The 18486-nt window shown below is 30.1% G+C and overlaps 1 protein-coding gene and 1 long non-coding RNA gene across 2 annotated transcripts; both read left to right on the top strand.

The window, feature by feature from the left end:
• Positions 1 to 12476: 12476 nt before the first annotated feature.
• Positions 12477 to 13372, top strand: LOC136067277 (dehydration-responsive element-binding protein 1B-like). The gene has a single exon (XM_065772884.1). It carries the CDS (start codon positions 12559 to 12561, stop codon positions 13282 to 13284), a length of 726 nt encoding a protein of 241 aa, XP_065628956.1. The 5' UTR covers positions 12477 to 12558; the 3' UTR covers positions 13285 to 13372.
• Positions 13373 to 14081: 709 nt separating this feature from the next.
• LOC136067254 (uncharacterized) lies at positions 14082 to 15913 on the top strand. Its single transcript, XR_010628743.1, has 3 exons — positions 14082 to 14115; positions 14384 to 14456; positions 14531 to 15913. It is a non-coding gene; the product is annotated as an uncharacterized LOC136067254 (long non-coding RNA).
• The last annotated feature ends 2573 nt before the right edge of the window (positions 15914 to 18486 follow it).

Consider the following 18486-nt stretch of genomic DNA (forward strand, 5'->3'; position numbering starts at 1 on the left):
ATTATTATCAATGGTTAAGATTGATAATTATAAAAAGCAATTTTCAATCTCAATCATTAACTAAAAAAGTTAACAAAAATAAAAAGTAAAAGTTTAAAATGTAAAATGTAAAAAAAATTTGTGAGAAAGGAAAAGGTGAATTGTGCAAACCCGGTATTGCACCGGATCCTAATCATAAAGAATGGAATGACTTGACTTCCCGATTTCTCTTAAAGTGAGTTTTCTATTTCCAACGTGTGTTGGTTTCTCATTTTCGTGGTCCACAATATAGGAAAAAAAAAAATACCGCAGGTAAATGGGGATACACAAACCATAGACTATAGGCGCTGTGTAAAAAAAAAAAAAAAAGTTTGGCAAGAATAAATAGGAACATATTAATTAATAAAGTCTATTACTCGAACAAAAAATTAATTGTCTTAATCTAATAATAAGAATAATTATCATAAAATAAATATTATAAGTTAAAATTATATCGTATGAATAGGGAGGTCTGATATAGAGATAAACTTGGCTGTATAATTTGTCTGAGAGTGAGTCTTCTATTTCCAACATAATGCATTATTTTCTCATTTTTGTGGTCCACAATATGAAAAAAAAAAAAAAAAAAACCAAAATAAATGGGGACACACAAACTATAGATTGTAGGCGTTGTGTAAAAAAAAAAAAGTTTGGCAAAAATGAGTGGGAACATATTAATTAATAAAGTCTCTCTACTCAAGCAAAAATTTAGTTGTTGTGTTTTAACATGATAACAAGAACAATCATCATGAAAAAAAACATTATAAATTGAAATCATATGGTATGAATAGAAATATCTGAATATATGAATAAAGTTGGCTACATAAGTGAGGATTTCAAATGTCAAAATATATTAATTTGATTCTCTGATTCTCTTTGACTATATTCAAAGTATATGATACTTTTCTTTTTCTTCAAAAACCAAAAAAAGAAAAAAAGAAAAAAAAAATTGATACTTTTCTCCAGCCGGAAATGTTGGCACTTGGTAAAAAAAAAGGAAACCGAAAACTTGGCAGTGATATGTAGTAATCTTTTCTGAGTATTGACTGAAACCCAAAGAAAACGGCAAAGCAAGTCAAGTCATGGATGGTGAACGTACGTACAACACGTCCAAGCCGCGGAGTGGGTACCAAGTTCCCACACTTCCCACCTGCCCTTAATTAGTGTTGCCTCTTGGATGTGGCAAACAGTTATGAAATATATGCTTGCATAAGTGCATACGTTCGCCTACAACTACGTCACTACGTGCAGGTGGGTCACATCTAAATTTGCAGCTTATACGTAAGTGTACTCACCACAAAATTTCGTCTTCTAGATTGATATTTTGATATTTATTGAACATCGTTTCTCCTAAGCATGGAAAAATCTTTTTTCCGCATTAGATGTAGGAGACCAACGTTTCATTGAAATATGGGACGTGACTCATGTTAGTGAGATATTAGCTTGTAACTCAGTCCATGTATATGCATAGATATACTTAAAATATATACATTAAGATGTATAGTATTAGATGAATATTCTTACATGTATAATTTAAATATTATTAGATGGATATTATTGTTAGTCATTCTTATATATATTTTTAATTCTTTAAAAAGTCTTGTAAGAATATTATTAGGTAGAAAATGTAAATTGTCTATTTTTAAATTTTTTTTAATTTTTTTTTATGTTCATTAATTTTAGACTCTTTGGTTTTTTTACGCAATAACTCAATTAAATGGATATTTATGATGTGGTCTCATATTTAACTCAAAAATTAAGAAATAAAACTCCTTCTGAAAATAAATAATTTAGGACACATGGTGCAAAATTGGACTTCAGTTGTAGAATTTAATCTCTCTCTCTCTCTCTCTCTCTCTCTCTCTCTCTCTCTCTCTCTCTCTCTCTCTCTCTTCTCTCTCTCTCTCTCTCTCTCTCTCTCTCTCTCTCTCCTCTCTCTCTCTNTCTCTCTGTGTGTGTGTGTGGAAGATATACTTTTTTCTCTTATGCCTTCGCCAAACTTATTGCTTTTCATAAGTTTTTTTGGATCTTATTAAAAAAAAAATCCTCTTCATCTTGCTGTTTCTGAGCAATTGAGGAAAGATTTTCCTCTTCTTGTTGGCTAATGAAATTGGGATTTTTATACAAAAACCAAAACTCAAGTATAAGACATACTTCATTTTAATTTATAATATAGATGATAAATGTCATTGACAAAAAATATTATCAACTCAAGTATAAGATATTCTATAATTAAAAAAAAAAAATCAAGTATAAGATATATTTCATTTTTAATATATTAGTGACACAAGTTTTTCATAATTTTTTTTTTTTTTACAACTACTTATGTGATTAGTTTGATTGCTACACAATAAAAATGGTGGGTCCATGTGAGCGATATTACATTAATTAAAACTTATCATATTAACAAGTTATAAAAATGTTGTGAAAATTTTTGTCTCCCTAATATAATTCCAATCTGAATTGATGGACTAATCATCTGAATGCCGGTATTACCAAATTCCAAAGAGTAAGACAATCCAAAACCTAGAGGTGCGGGCGAAGAATATGGAATGGGAGCTTGACATTGTTGGATGAGTTCCCATGTGTGGTGATGGATACACAGGGATGGAGCCAATATTAAACAGGGGGGCAATGACCTCATCTAAAAAATTACATTTTGTACCCCTTAAATAATATCATTGATTCTTTTAAGAGTAATGTTATACTAACAAACTTTTTTACAACAATTTTACAAATTATTTTGGTAACAAATTCTTATTGGTTCGCATATGAGCTCACCAATTACATTAATTTTTTACTTACCAATAACCACTTATCACATCAACAATTTATTAAAAAAAAATTTGTAACTCTAATATTTTCTCATTTCAGTGACCATAAAAAAATTTATGGGTCTAAAATCTAAAACAAAATATACAAGCAAAAAAAAAAAAAAAAAAAAAATTAATGTAACTACCTCTCTGACTCAAAGTTCTGGGTCTGTCCTTGTGGATACACACTGTTTAACTTTTAAGTACAACTAACACTAGCTATCACTGCCAAACCCTCATTAATAATGTCGAAATGCTCAAGTTCATCGATAATGTCGAGCACAACAACCTCGATCCCTATATGCAACAATGACGAAGACACCCACCACTACTACGTTTTGCAATTCAACTTCAGCTAGTTTGAACCCAAGCTATAACTTTCATTATTGTAAGATTACAAGATTGACAATATGGCCTGACCTCATATGAGATTGGATCTAGTTATGTTACCACATTCCATCCTTACAAGCTCATTTACCATTGCCTCCTTGCTGCCCAAGAGCATGAGTCCGATACTATTTTTTGGGGAGAGAACAGTTGGAAAGACTAATTAAGGTTAATATAACATATATAAATATTACTTAACCAAAAAATTTAAGCTTATGAGTTTAGTCCTAGTTTTGTTATATTAAGTTTCCAACTCTTTTTTTTACTTCTATGTGGGACTTTCACTCACATGTGTAACAATAAGACATATAAAATAATTACCCCCTTAATTTAAATTTCTTGACATGTGCTAAGGGCCTTGTACTGAATTGGTATATAATTTACATGAATTTCATTTACCACAATAGCATTTTCTATCTATCACTCAATGTAAGAACAATTTTCAAATATTTTTAAAAGTATAAAGACTAAAATGAAATACTAGAAGAAAATAAGGATATTGAAACAACGGTTAAAATTTGAAGGATGAAATATATAATTTAATCTTTATTTCACTATTATTCTATTAAATGATATGAGGTCACTACAAAAGTTTATCAACCCAGGTTTTGTCTTTTACTGATTCCTTGTCTACCTTTAAAATCACTGTCAAGCAGAATTAAAAATAGTATAGAAAAACAAGTGAAGAAAGAAATTAGCACCGTTATTAATGTTTTTTGAATGCCGGAATACTGTGCCATAAATGTATAAGCGACTGGTGTTTGTGTTTGTTTCGACACAAATCATCACAAAAATATCAAATTTGAAATGTTTGCAAGTTAAATATTTCAAGCTTTTTAATGATTTTAATAGGACTCTAATTTAGAGTTCAAGTTCAGAAATCAACATTTTCAAAATTATCATGTACACTGACTCAGACCTTTTCAAAAAAAATTCACTCAAGCCTTTAGATCAAAACTTAATGTAACTTTCATTATACAAGTACAAAAATAATTTTAAATAAATGTGACAACAGTGCCCCAGGCTATACATTTAATCGAATTTATTATCCTAAAATTACTTACTTCTTTTCATTCTTTGAACTGTCTAAGATATTTTTTAATAGATTGTATTGTCTATCAAATGGTGGACCATATATATATACACTAAGTTTTTCTTTTCATAGGGGCCAGATACTAAGTTATCTGGTCACAAATTTGTCATTTATTGGATCAGTCTTAAGGTTGATAACAGAGTATTGGCATTTCCATTAGCAATGTTGATAGGCAACCAATACTTTGTTTCTAGTTAGTAATAATGATTAAAGAGTCTTCACTTGATGATAATAATGACAAACTCGTTTTCAAAAAAATAAAATAAAATAATGACAAACTCATGTTGGTTGACAATTAAGATGTCATCTTCTTGCAGTAATCAACTGGGGATGAAAATGTATGTTCAGGAGATATATACATGACTAATCATTTGGATCCTAGGGTCCATAATTTCCTTAATAAAAAGGAAAGTTCAAACTCTCTTGTAGAATTGGCAAAAAAAAAAAAAAAAAGGTAGGTAGAAGTTTGTCTTTCCAATGAGACAAGTCAAATACGTTTAAACTTCTGAATATAGATTAAGGGCCCATTTGGATACAGCTGAAAACTGAAAACTGAAACTGAAAACTAAAAAATACTGTAACAAAATAATTTTTAAATGTGTGAATAGTACCGTGGGACCCATTTTTAATGAAAAAGTTGTTAAAAAGTGAAAATTGTGGGTCCGTGAACAGTAAAAATTGGTGGAAAAGTCACATGTTACGGCTACTATTCATTTATGTTGCGGCTACTGTTCAATGAACAGTAGCCGCAACAGTGTTGCTACAGTAACACTTGTCTCTGAAAAGCTGGGGACGCGTGAAAAAAAAAAAAAAAAAAAGGCTGAAAACGTGCAACGCCAACGCCAACGCACACTCCAAACGGTCTCTAAGTTAAGAATAATAATTATTTTTATTCTCAGAATAAAAGATTTTTTTTTCTTTTGAAAAAAGGGTATAAAAAATGTAATGTAATAACTATTCCTATTCATAAATTTGGTTGTTATATGTAAATTTTTTGCAAAATATGATATATATGGAAAGTTTATATTTTTTGACATATATTAATTTTAAAAGTTGTTATTGTAGATTTGCAATAAGGAATAGCTACTACATTAATTTTAGAAAAGAATATTTATTCCTTAATTACTAAATAATAACTATTCATTCTAATAAAAATGTAATCAAATAACTGAATAGTTAATACAAACATGTTAATCATTTTATTACAAGATTTATTACATAATTATACCAAACATGGTCTTATATCTAAAATAACAACAACAACAACAACAACAACAATTTTGAATTTGGTTATGAATTCTCAACAAATTAATTAAATTGTCCATATGTATTTTTTTTCCTCATCTAAAAGAAGAAAACCCAAAAGATAAATGATAAATATCTTTTAATGGAGGTGAGATCACAGATGGCCAATTTGAAAGCTAATTAACATTATTCAACACAAAACCCTTTGGTTCCTAAGAGATTTTAGTCTAGAATGATGTTTGAAGTATTTAAAATTATAAAGTAGGCTTTAATATTACCCCAAAAAAAATTATTGCGTAAAAAAAATTAATTATGTTAAAAATTAAAGATGAAGTATATAGATTGGCCATTAACAAAATAATGAGCCTTCTAAAAAATAATAATAACAATCAAGAATGAATAATTTGTATTCTCTATCAAATGATAGTCTTAAAAGATTTTCAAGGGTTGAGAAAAAGTCAAAAACAAATATTTATAGAATCCATCTTAGATAAAAAAAAAAAAATTTAACATGTATCTAATTGTGATTATTCTTAAAAGATATACATATGTATGCATGAAATTACAAACCAGTATATTTTACAAATTAAATAAATAATGCTTGGTATATTATGTATAGAATTTTAAATGAAAAATTTATGTCTTTAATAAGAAATTAAGAAGTGAATTAGGTTTTATATTAGAGAATTTTACAAGAATAACATGTGTGAGAACAAAATTTCCATTTGTGGTGTAAGTCAGACATTCTCCTATTTCATAAATTAGATTGATTATGTGCGAATTATTATTTTTTCATATATTAAGGGAAAATAAAATGTTGTTACATTTTTTGACATCAATAATTTCAAAGTTGAATTCATGTGTAGCAAAAACAAATTTGCCAGAATTAATAAGTAGAATTTGGATCAGATAATTTATATATGCAGAAAAAATCTAAAATGAAGTGATTTACAATTACCTCATGGTTGAAAATCTCAGTATTACTAATTTCAAATTTTGGGCACAAAGAAGGAAATCCCACTCATTTAAGCTAATGAAAATCGCACTAACATTTTAAACCCCCCAAAAGAAAAGCATGTACATCACTATAACCCTGGTCTTCAAGGTCCGCTACTCCAAAATGGTTGTTTTCAGGAAAAATAGTATCAAAGTTGCAGCATTTCATGGTGAGTTTCTGGCAGACAGCCATATCTCACCATAAATCCAAAGAAGAATAATAGAAAAAGAAAACTATTAAAGGTTGAGAACTAAATATGCAAGTTAACATTTTTTAAACTTGCTGTTTACCGCGCACAAAAATTACTCTAAAAAATATAAATTTTTTTTATTAGATGCATACAACATACATATTCTTTTTATAGTTAAAATTTTCTAATTGGACCACAATTTAATACTCTTATAAGAGTATTCACATCAGTATCCTCAAATATTTAGCTAAATTAATCCAAAAAAATCTACTATTGATAGTTTAGTTATCTATTATTTTCATACACATATTTTATCAACATTGAAATTTAATGTAGCAAGGATAGAGACTCACTACATGTAGCGATGAGACTACTCTCTTTAAAAACTTAAGTAAGTTAATTTAGTAAAGCTGATGCACGCTTATTTCGGTTGAGTTTAGATAAATTTTTGATGAAATATTAAATTGATGAGACTAATGTGAATGCATTTATACACTAAATTGATTGTTCGTTGTCCAAGTTATTTTAGTATATATGATAATAGAATTATCACAATTAAAATATATATTTTTATTTTGCTTGAAAATATTGTCAAAAATTGGAAAAAAAAAATACTAACTATATAAAATTACTTAATTAGCTTCCTAAATTAGTTGACTTTTTATAATATCATATGAATCATATTGAAAGAATATAATTCTACTAGTATATATATGGAAAATTCTTATGGGAAAAGTTAACGAATATGAAAAGGACATTTGTTATTGAATCATTTTAGAAAACTTTTTATGGGAAAAAAAAGTAATTAATTTTCAACAATTTTTTTTTCTATTTCCCATAAAAGTGATATCAAAAAATTCTTAAAATGAATTATTAACCAAAATTATAAATTATAAATAATATTTTTGCTTATTTTTTATACTAGTAATGCTACATATACAAATTATTTTATAATATTTTTACAAATTGTTGTTGTAGCTAACTTTTTACTAGTTCTCATCTAAGCCCACCACTAACATCATTTTTTTATTTACCAATAACCACTCACCACATTAACAATTTGTAACATTTTTTGTAAAAAAATTTGTATCTCTAACATTTTCCTTTTTATACGGTTTGTGAATTCCACGATAAAGGAGCTTTTATTATTATTATCTTTTAGTGTTAGCTTTGGTAGCTTATTTTCCAACTTGTTTGGAACTATTTGCAAGTCTCACCTAACTTTTTTTGCTAGTCTTTTCAAAAAGAAAAATCAGACAATTCATTTTAATTAACTTTTAGCTTTTATCATTTTCAAAAAAAAATTTCTTTAGTAAAATACTAAATAAATTTTTCTTAAATGAACACATAGAAAAAAAAATTAATGCGTGTGTGTATATATATATATATATGTGTGTGTGTATGTATTTTAAATAGCATTCAATTCAAACTATTGGATTTAAGTCGTGTCATTGTCATCTTCCATTCTATCAATTTGAGGAATCTTAGAGAGGGGATTATCTCTACACTCTTGGCTCATGTACATCTTGTCTCTTTGTGTTTTACATTTACAGAGTGGCGGAGCCATGATTTTTTTTTTTTTTTTTTCCCGGGGGGTCCAAGCTAAATATAATAAGGTTCTTAAAATTTTAAAAAACAAACTATAACTCAACATCGTTGTGCTCTACTATACGTTCTTTCACAATGCTAAAATTGATTTTGAACTCAATTTTTTAAACTCTTTTTTGACTTACATAGTAAAATCTATAACTAAAAAATTCTTTGTTTATCCTTACTTCTATATTGAGTAGTAACATCTTAATCTTAAACAAATTTTCTCTTAATATATATAAAAATTGTGAATGATTTCCTCATGAATTACCCATACTTTAAAAACTTAAACTTATAATTTATAATTTAGTTATATATATTTTTTAAAGAAAATGTAAACAATAAAGTAAATAAACTATATAACATGTACTGTAAAAGAAAAAACCTAAACAATCTATAAACTTAATATAAAATAAAATAGTAGAAGTTAACTGTACAGTAGAAGTTGATTATAAATAATAAAAAAATAGTAGAAGTTGGGTTTTGCAATGTCATTTGAATGGTCTCATCAAAATTATATTTTATCAATTTTCTAAGCCAATAGTGCAAACCAACTGTAAGCCACTTGCTAAGAACAAGAACTTAGATAATATCACCAACCAACTGCAATCAAATGCATTCTCAATACTCACTGCATGAGAGAGAGAGAGAGAGAGAGAGAGAGAGAGAGAGAGCTGAATAGACGACAAGGGCCAGGGGTGGATTTGCACAAAATCGAGGCTAGTTTAAGCAACACAATGGCAAAGAATCGAGCCGCACAACGAGACCATATTAATTTTGCATAGTTTCAGCATTGTTTTAGTGTCAGAGGTGTAAGGAGAATAATTTTTGAGTGAAATACTGAGAATGGTTTTTTTTTTTTTTTTTTTTTATTTGGATGAAAAGGTCTTGATTTACATTGAACATGAGATCTAAACAAATTTGGGTTCATTTTTTTGGTGACATGAAATTTGGTAAAGTTGTTTCTCTAATTGAATTTTGAGAGATTATAGGCCAAATAATGGGTTAAATGCTATTTTTAAGGGTTTTTTGCATTTTAAAATTTTAAAGAAACCGCCAAAATGGATTTTGGAAAGAATTAATTGAGAAATACTATATCCATAATATTTTTAAAACAAATTCTAAATGACAGGTTGTTATATGTTATTAGTGGTAAGGCAAAAAAGTAATTTTAATGATAAGTTTAAATTAGAACCAACAACCAATGTTATGAATACCATTCTGGACACCATTTCGGTTTGTTCGATAGAATGGAAAATTTTGGTATCGATCAATTTCGGCATACCATATCAGGGCGTTTTGGGTTAAAAAAAAAATTATATATATATATATATATAATTTCATATCCTATTACCTAACTTTTTTTGCTAGTCTTTTCAAAAAAAAAAAAAAAAAAAATCAGACAATTCATTTTAATTAACTTTTAGCTTTTATCATTTTCAAAAAAAAATTTCTTTAGTAAAATACTAAATAAATTTTTCTTAAATGAACACATAGAAAAAAAAATTAATGCGTGTGTGTATATATATATATATATATGTGTGTGTATGTATTTTAAATAGCATTCAATTCAAACTATTGGATTTAAGTCGTGTCATTGTCATCTTCCATTCTATCAATTTGAGGAATCTTAGAGAGGGGATTATCTCTACACTCTTGGCTCATGTACATCTTGTCTCTTTGTGTTTTACATTTACAGAGTGGCGGAGCCATGATTTTTTTTTCTTTTTTCCCGGGGGGTCCAAGCTAAATATAATAAGGTTCTTAAAATTTTAAAAAACAAACTATAACTCAACATCGTTGTGCTCTACGTTCTTTCACAATGCTAAAATTGATTTTGAACTCAATTTTTTAAACTCTTTTTTGACTTACATAGTAAAATCTATAACTAAAAAATTCTTTGTTTATCCTTACTTCTATATTGAGTAGTAACATCTTAATCTTAAACAAATTTTCTCTTAATATATATAAAAATTGTGAATGATTTCCTCATGAATTACCCATACTTTAAAAACTTAAACTTATAATTTATAATTTAGTTATATATATATTTTTTAAAGAAAATGTAAACAATAAAGTAAATAAACTATATAACATGTACTGTAAAAGAAAAAAACCTAAACAATCTATAAACTTAATATAAAATAAAATAGTAGAAGTTAACTGTACAGTAGAAGTTGATTATAAATAATAAAAAAATAGTAGAAGTTGGGTTTTGCAATGTCATTTGAATGGTCTCATCAAAATTATATTTTATCAATTTTCTAAGCCAATAGTGCAAACCAACTGTAAGCCACTTACTAAGAACAAGAACTTAGATAATATCACCAACCAACTGCAATCAAATGCATTCTCAATACTCACTGCATGAGAGAGAGAGAGGGAGAGAGAGAGAGAGAGAGAGCTGAATAGACGACAAGGGCCAGGGGTGGATTTGCACAAAATCGAGGCTAGTTTAAGCAACACAATGACAAAGAATCGAGCCGCACAACGAGAACATATTAATTTTGCATAGTTTCAGCATTGTTTTAGTGTCAGAGGTGTAAGGAGAATAATTTTTGAGTGAAATACTGAGAATGGTTTTTATTTATTTATTTATTTATTTATTTTATTTGGATGAAAAGGTCTTGATTTACATTGAACATGAGATCTAAACAAATTTGGGTTCATTTTTTGGTGACATGAAATTTGGTAAAGTTGTTTCTCTAATTGAATTTTGAGAGATTATAGGCCAAATAATGGGTTAAATGCTATTTTTAAGGGTTTTTTGCATTTTAAAATTTTAAAGAGACCGCCAAAATGGATTTTGGAAAGAATTAATTGAGAAATACTACATCCATAACATTTTTAGAACAAATTCTAAATGGCAGGTTGTTATATGTTATTAGTGGTAAGGCAAAAAAGTAATTTCAATGATAAGTTTAAATTAGAACCAACAACCAATGTTATGAATACCATTCTGGACACCATTTCGGTTTGTTCGATAGAACGGAAAATTTTGGTATCGATCAATTTCGGCATACCATATTAGGGCGTTTTGGGTTAAAAAAGAAATTATATATATATATATATATATATAATTTCATATCCTATTACTTTTTTGAAAACTTAAAATTTATATTTTCATATATATATATATTTATAAAGATTGTTGCTTTATAATTAATCTAATATAACTCACAAGTGTTAAATTACTATTATTTTAATTAAAATACACATTAATTCTTTTAATGCAACAAAATGCCAAAATTGAAGTAAGCTGGGGCAGTGGCTTCATTCCTTGGCTAAGCACACTGGCCAAGACAAATTTATTTCCAACCTTTTTATTATTATTTTTTTCCTCACCAGCTATATCTTACTCTCTTTTCATTTATATTTTTTTTCTCTTGCTTTTTTTTTTTATCCACACAAGTCTTTTGTGATCTGTCCTGTCTCCTCAATTTCTATACTACCCACTTTTGAATTTCAACACATCTTCATCTTCATCTTCACTTTTATAAGTTTATCATAGTATCACTTTTCTTCATCTTCTATCAGTACTTCAATGCCAATGCCTTTTCTCTAGTTCTCACTCTCAAATTTCTCATCACACTTTTTTTTTTTTGTTAGCTATACAGGTATGTTTATTCATTTCATTTTTTTTTTATTTTTTCCTTTTTGAGGTTTTTAGGTGTATAGAATGCAGATTTATTTAGTTTTTAAGATTTTTTTAAAGTACAAGCTTTATACCAGCCAAATCTTGAATTTCGGCTAGTATTTACTGAAACAACCCAAAACACTCAAAATAATAAACCTAAATGAACTGAAATTCCAACAACTAACCACCTATTACTATTCCTATAATTTTTTCTCCTCAAAATCTTAGGAAAGCTAGATAAGTAACATTTTAGATTATTCATAATTTTCTTCACCTATTAATGGAAAATTTAAAAACTCTGACGCCATGGCCCCGCGCCCCCCTATTTCCGTCACTGCATTCACACGTGCATTTTCAAATTCTCGTTCATTTTTCCACGCCGACAAAGTGCTTCGTGCCTCACGTGTTTCACGTGTTCTCCAATTCTCCATCTTCCCAATAATATGTGTATATATATATATATATATAACGATATAGCTCTGTGTTTTTTTGAGTCATAAACTCCACTCTCTTTTGGAAGTGGCACTTTTCTCAATTAATTTATAGAATCACAGTACTCTAATTCTCTCTCTCTCTCTCTCTCACAAAATGGACTATGAATCTGAGTCTTTGTCTTCCTCATCATCTTCTTCGTCCCAACTTTCTCCATGCAGTCCATGCAACCCTACTTCTTGTTCTTCATCTTCATCACAAGCCTCGCTTAAATCCCACAAGCGAAAAGCCGGAAGAAAGAAATTCAAAGAGACCCGTCACCCAATCTATAAGGGTGTTAGGCAAAAAAATGGTACAAAATGGGTTAGTGAAGTTCGTGAACCAAACAAGAAGTCAAGGATTTGGTTAGGTACTTTCCCTACCCCAGAGATGGCTGCTAGGGCACACGATGTAGCTGCCTTGGCACTTCGGGGTACTTTGGCTGAGCTCAATTTTCCTAACTCCGCTTGGCTTGTTCCACGACCCAACTCATCTTCTGCTAAGGATATACAAATGGCTGCTCAAAAAGCTGCCGAGGCTTTTAAGCCACGTGATAATAAGAAGGAAGAAAAGGTTTTGGAACCTTGTTTAGAGGACATACAATTCATGGAAAGAAAAAAGGAGGTTGTAGAGCCTGAAATAACACTGGAAATTTTATGTGAGAGTAAGGATAATCCAGAGCAACCTGGGACGTTTTTCTTCGACGAGGAGGCATTGTTCAATATGCCGGGTCTATTGGAAAGCATGGCAGAGGGCTTGATTCTAACGCCACCAGCTAGGCAAAGAGGGTTTGATTGGGATGATTTGGGTTGTAACTTGGATTTGACTTTATGGACTGACTAGTTAATTGTTTAGGTAAACATTGTGAGAGAAGGAAAGTCTTAAAAAAATTGCAATCTCCAACCTAATAAAAAATTGAGTTTTCACTCAATTATTTAAGTACATGTTTCAAAAAATTTATTATAATTTAATCAATTGAGCCTAATATTTCAATTTTATAAAAAAGTAAGTCTCAAAATATCACAAGGTAACAAATTCTCAAAATCCTGGGTTGGAGTGGCTTATTTGGGTTAAAAACTTTTCCAACTTGATCCTAACAAACCCAAGCTTTAAAAAAAAAGTCACAACCCAATCTAACTCATCAATCTATGATAAATTAACCCAAGGCATTAGGTCCGATTGGTGGATTGAATGCACGCTTCTATATGTTGATTCACAGTCCCTTTCTAGATTATTTTTTTTCTACATCATGATAGGCATTGAATGGATTTGGCCTCTTTTTTTTTTTTTTTTTTTTTTGGTTGGTTCTTTCTCATATATTTTAATTCCTAAAAAAAAGTGCTGTGTTGTGCTCCAGAAACCCCTTTTTGTTGACATTTTGTCTTCCTTTGAGCTTTTCTCGCGCATTGATACTATTGATTATCTTTTTTCTCTTTTTTAAACTTATATTTTATTTTGTTCATTGCTTTATAGTTTTGTGGTGACTTGGGTTTTTATTTATTAAATATGATCAATAATGATCTAAATGTGGTGATTAAGACATTGTTTACCATTACATATTGCCGCTTGATGTAATTCTGAATTTGACTTGGCATTTGGTTTATCAGCTCATCAATGACATATTGTTCGCAACTGCATGCGGTCATTGTTGGGGGTACAAATTACTATATCCAGGTAGGAGATTGTTTCATTCTTGCCTTTCATGGTAAAGAAGATAAAACTTTGTACTGGAAATAATTAGTGTAAATTTATTTAACTTGCACTATGTCTGTAAATTTTTATTTGAAGCAAATGATCTTCATTAATCTATTAAACTCAAGAGATTTTTCTTCCAATTTTCATGTTACGAGCTTACAAACTGTCACAGCATCCTTATTTTATCCTAATTTTTTCTCTCTCTCTCTCGTTTTTGTTTGGGGGGGTTGTTATTGACTGTATCCAGGCTCTTGTAAGTGCATTCCTCTTAGATGATTCAGCAGAAGATATGGATGAAGGCTGTTTAAGTGGCCCTCTTGGTAATTAGCTATTTTATAGCTTTTAAATTCTACACTTGCCTCAAATACATCTGACATTCGTTCTAATTTAACAGGAGATGAACAGACAGATAAAGAGCTGGATTTTGGGAGAGACAGTTCTGACTATAGTTATGACCATCTTAAGGACATTGATCCTGTTGCAGCGAACAGAATCCATCCAAATAACCATAGAAAAGTAAGGGTGCCAGCTTATTATGTATTCTCTCCTTGCAATATATAAGCAAGGGTGCACTTATAATATACTTCTGTTGTGTACTTGTGTTGTTGGCTGTAGTTGATGTTGTTTCCATTTCTAACAACTCCTTTCTTCCTTGACTCTTTATGAAATCAAATTTGATAGTGAAGAACAGAAATAACTCAGGAATTAAAAACACACCTTACTAGTTCTGTAATACTTATAAGTAAGAATTGGTTTGTAGCTGTTGGCAGTAAACTGCGCAGCTTGCCTCTTCAAAATTAAGGCATGGCCAAGGCCAGGCCTAGTAGCTTGAGAGTCCTGTCTTGATCAACTACGTCGCGCTAGCCCCAAGTTGGAGTCTGCTAAGGATTTGCATATCACTCTTTCTAGGTTATGTACTTTGCATTTGAACATATTTGCATATATACTTTTGTTAGGAATTGATGTGTGAAAATTATGCATCTTTTCTGGCTATAGTGTTATTTGTTTATCATTCTCACTTTGCATCATTGTCTTTGATTTATACATGCATTGGCCTCTCTGATCGTACGAAGTACTTCACTGGTGCTGATAATTTTAATTATGTTATGGTATTAATTATTATTATTAATATTATGCCTTTTGGGTGAGTCCATCTGTTATGATTTAGACAGCAGCAACAGACCAACATATGCGTGTAACTGTACTTGGACTCTCAACTTGCACATCAATTACTGCAGAGACTTAGGATAAGGATAAAGAAGTTGTAGTTGGAGTTAAAAGATTAGGAATGATAAGTATTGGGAGCAGTTTAGGAGTTTAAGTAAATTAGGAGTTGTTTATTAAGCCATCCCAATTATGTAGGAAGAGATAAGTGTAGATTGGTTGTTATCAGCAGTTGTTTGTATTTGTAATTTGAATTTCTGATGGTTATGTCATATGCCTTATTTTAAAGGGCAGAACGTATTAACGAAGGTAAGCAGAAAATTATCCTAAATTCTCTTTCTTATTCCCCATTCAGGAGAGTGGTTATCTCGAATACAACCAACAACCCTTCATTTAACTCTACAAACATCAGGTTTTAACACCATCCATCAACAGTTTGTTAGTTCGAGGAAGTTATTTTTGAAATCTGAAATCAGGAAACAAAAAAAGGAAAGATGACGTGACATGGAAGTAGAGATGTGTGTAACTTATTCTTCAGAAATATTTGTTATTATGATTGTCTTTTGAAGCCTTCTATTTTATGTGGTTGCTGAGAAGGTGAAACTTTAATGTCACCCAACTCTCGCACCACCCCCAGATACCGAGATCGCAACCCATCGATCGCAACCCATCGATCGCACACAGCTCCTACCCATTCGATCGCAACACACGGCTCCTCCTTGATTTGAAGCCCGATACATCGATCGCAACCCATCACACTCAGCCGATCTTCCGTCGATTCCATCGTCCCCGGAGATTAGGCGATCGACCGCAAGTCTCAGGTCCCTCTCCACAAGATCCCCGTACGTTTCTCTCTCTAAATGCTCGATTTCCATTTTCATGTTGAGGTTGTTTTTGTTTTTCTCATTTTTCATCTGGTTTCTGATCATGGGCTCGTCTCATTAGCCTCATTTTGGTTGTGGGTATGGCTTTGTTTTAGCCAGTGTCTCCTTTTTCCATAACCATGGTTATGGAAATGTTGCATTTAGATGGATTTCAAGAATTGCCTTTGCCATATACAATCTCACTCAATACATCATTAGGATAGGCAATTTTAATGAATATATTGTGACTGTATAAAGTCCATTTCATTGACAAATGAGATGTCAATAACCGAAGACTTTGGCCTCCAGATTTTGTCAATCTTATACTAACATATATAAAAATCGGGTTACATCTAGTGTTGGTTTATGAATCATTTTTATGGGGGATTTGGGTATATATGGGTGTAAACAGAAATACTAACAGAGACGGACCCACGTTGGGGCAGAGGGGGGCCATTGCCCCCCCCACCCCCATAAACCCCCCGCGGGGGCCGCATTATGGAAAAAATATAGCACTAATGATCTCTATGATGTCTATCCTCTCTGGCTCTATTTTGCTACTGTGATGGACTGATTGTGCAATGTGTTTTGTGTGTGTGAGTTTACTATGTACTTTTTAAGTCTCTATTTTGCCACTGTGATAGACTGGTAGTACAATTTGTTTTGTATGTGTGAGTTTACTGTATACTTTCTAAGAAGTCATCCTTTGTAATAATGATTGAGTCTTGACTCTTGAATTGGAAAAAAGAAATGGTCAAATAAGGATAAATGAGATAAAAAATAAAAATAAAAATAATAAAAAAACTTGGAACTGGTAATCAAAAAGTGAAACCTATGGGAACTATGAATCAAATGTGTGCAGTGGTTAGTAATAAATATTATTAATTGATAATGCTTGTTTGTTGGCTTATTTTATGAATTATTAACTATTTTTAGAAAATAATTTATTAACATTAATGTTGTTGTAGCTTGTGGGGTATGGTTTGTTTGGTTTATTTTTTGGACTAAATTTTGAAACTATAGAGCTATATAACATGGAAATAATGAAACTTTTATTTGAATGGTTGATGATGGGAAAATTATTATAATATTTGATTTTTTTTTTTTTAAGGAGAAAAAATTACAAGTAATTTAAAGCTGATAATGCAGCATTGCCTCTAGTGTTGATGTCCCAATTCATGTAAATTTTCAAACAAAATTCCAAAAAATTACCACCGATTAAATCAGAATCAATTATAATGTTAATAAAGGGGGTGAAATTCGACAAAGCTTAAGTTGATGTTAGTTTTGATTTTCATAAACTTTTTTATGTTTATACTTTGGCCCCTCCCAATTTCGAATCCTAGTTCCGTCCCTGAATACTAAGATATATAGACCGTATATATGTTAAGGTGGAATATTTTCCTCATCATTGTGAGGTATGGGGCTTCTATAAAAAAAATGGCCAAGACCATATATAGTTGTTCTTTTTTGGAGAATCCATAGACCATAGTAGTTCTAGTTTCTATTATAAACCCATTAAAAGAATATAAATGATAAGTATAAATGAATATAATTTAAAAGCTATATATATATATATATATAGTTAGCTGAAAGAGGACTGGTGAGTTAGTGAGAAAAGAATTATTTTCTGGTTGGTGAATGATTCTCATTTCTCAGCTTCATCCAACGCCCATGTGAGCCATTTGTTTTTTTAAGTAAAACAAGTCAATGAAAATAAAATAGTCTTTAACTGTCTTAAGCAAAACAAACAATTCGAAACAGACTACCACAAATAAAGGCACACCTTTTAGATTGTACCTAAAGTACTTTCCATATATATCAAAACCAACAACAATGCTACCAAATGCTAAACAAATAATCGCTCTTAACATTATTCCCCCCAACCCCTCCAAAAAAATAAGTATTTTTGTTAAGCTTTGACATTTCTACACAAAATTCAACCCAAAAGAAAAAACAAAAAACAAAACTTAAGTAAAACAGAAAGAATGGAATGTAAATTATGAGCATATATGTAACTGCTGTGTGCTTTTCAGGTTTTCAACAAATTCGTATCAAAAAAGATATATAGAATATTTATCAACATGCACAGACAGAAATGAGAGGAAAAAAATTCTGGGTTCACCAATATGTCTTTTTTTTCTAGTCCACATTCAAACTTCGAAGTGTCATTATAGATTGGCGTAGCAAGTCAATCAAGTTAAAATATATAGAGATTATTATTTACTTCATTTAATTTAAGACAATATAATGCATTTATAATGCACCTTTTTTTTTAATCAACTCTCAGGACACAACCTTCTCTCCTATTCTTTAATGCATA

Source organism: Quercus suber, unplaced genomic scaffold, assembly GCF_002906115.3.
Source record: "Quercus suber isolate HL8 unplaced genomic scaffold, Cork oak 2.0 scaffold_65, whole genome shotgun sequence".
NCBI classification, from domain to species: Eukaryota; Viridiplantae; Streptophyta; class Magnoliopsida; order Fagales; family Fagaceae; genus Quercus; species Quercus suber.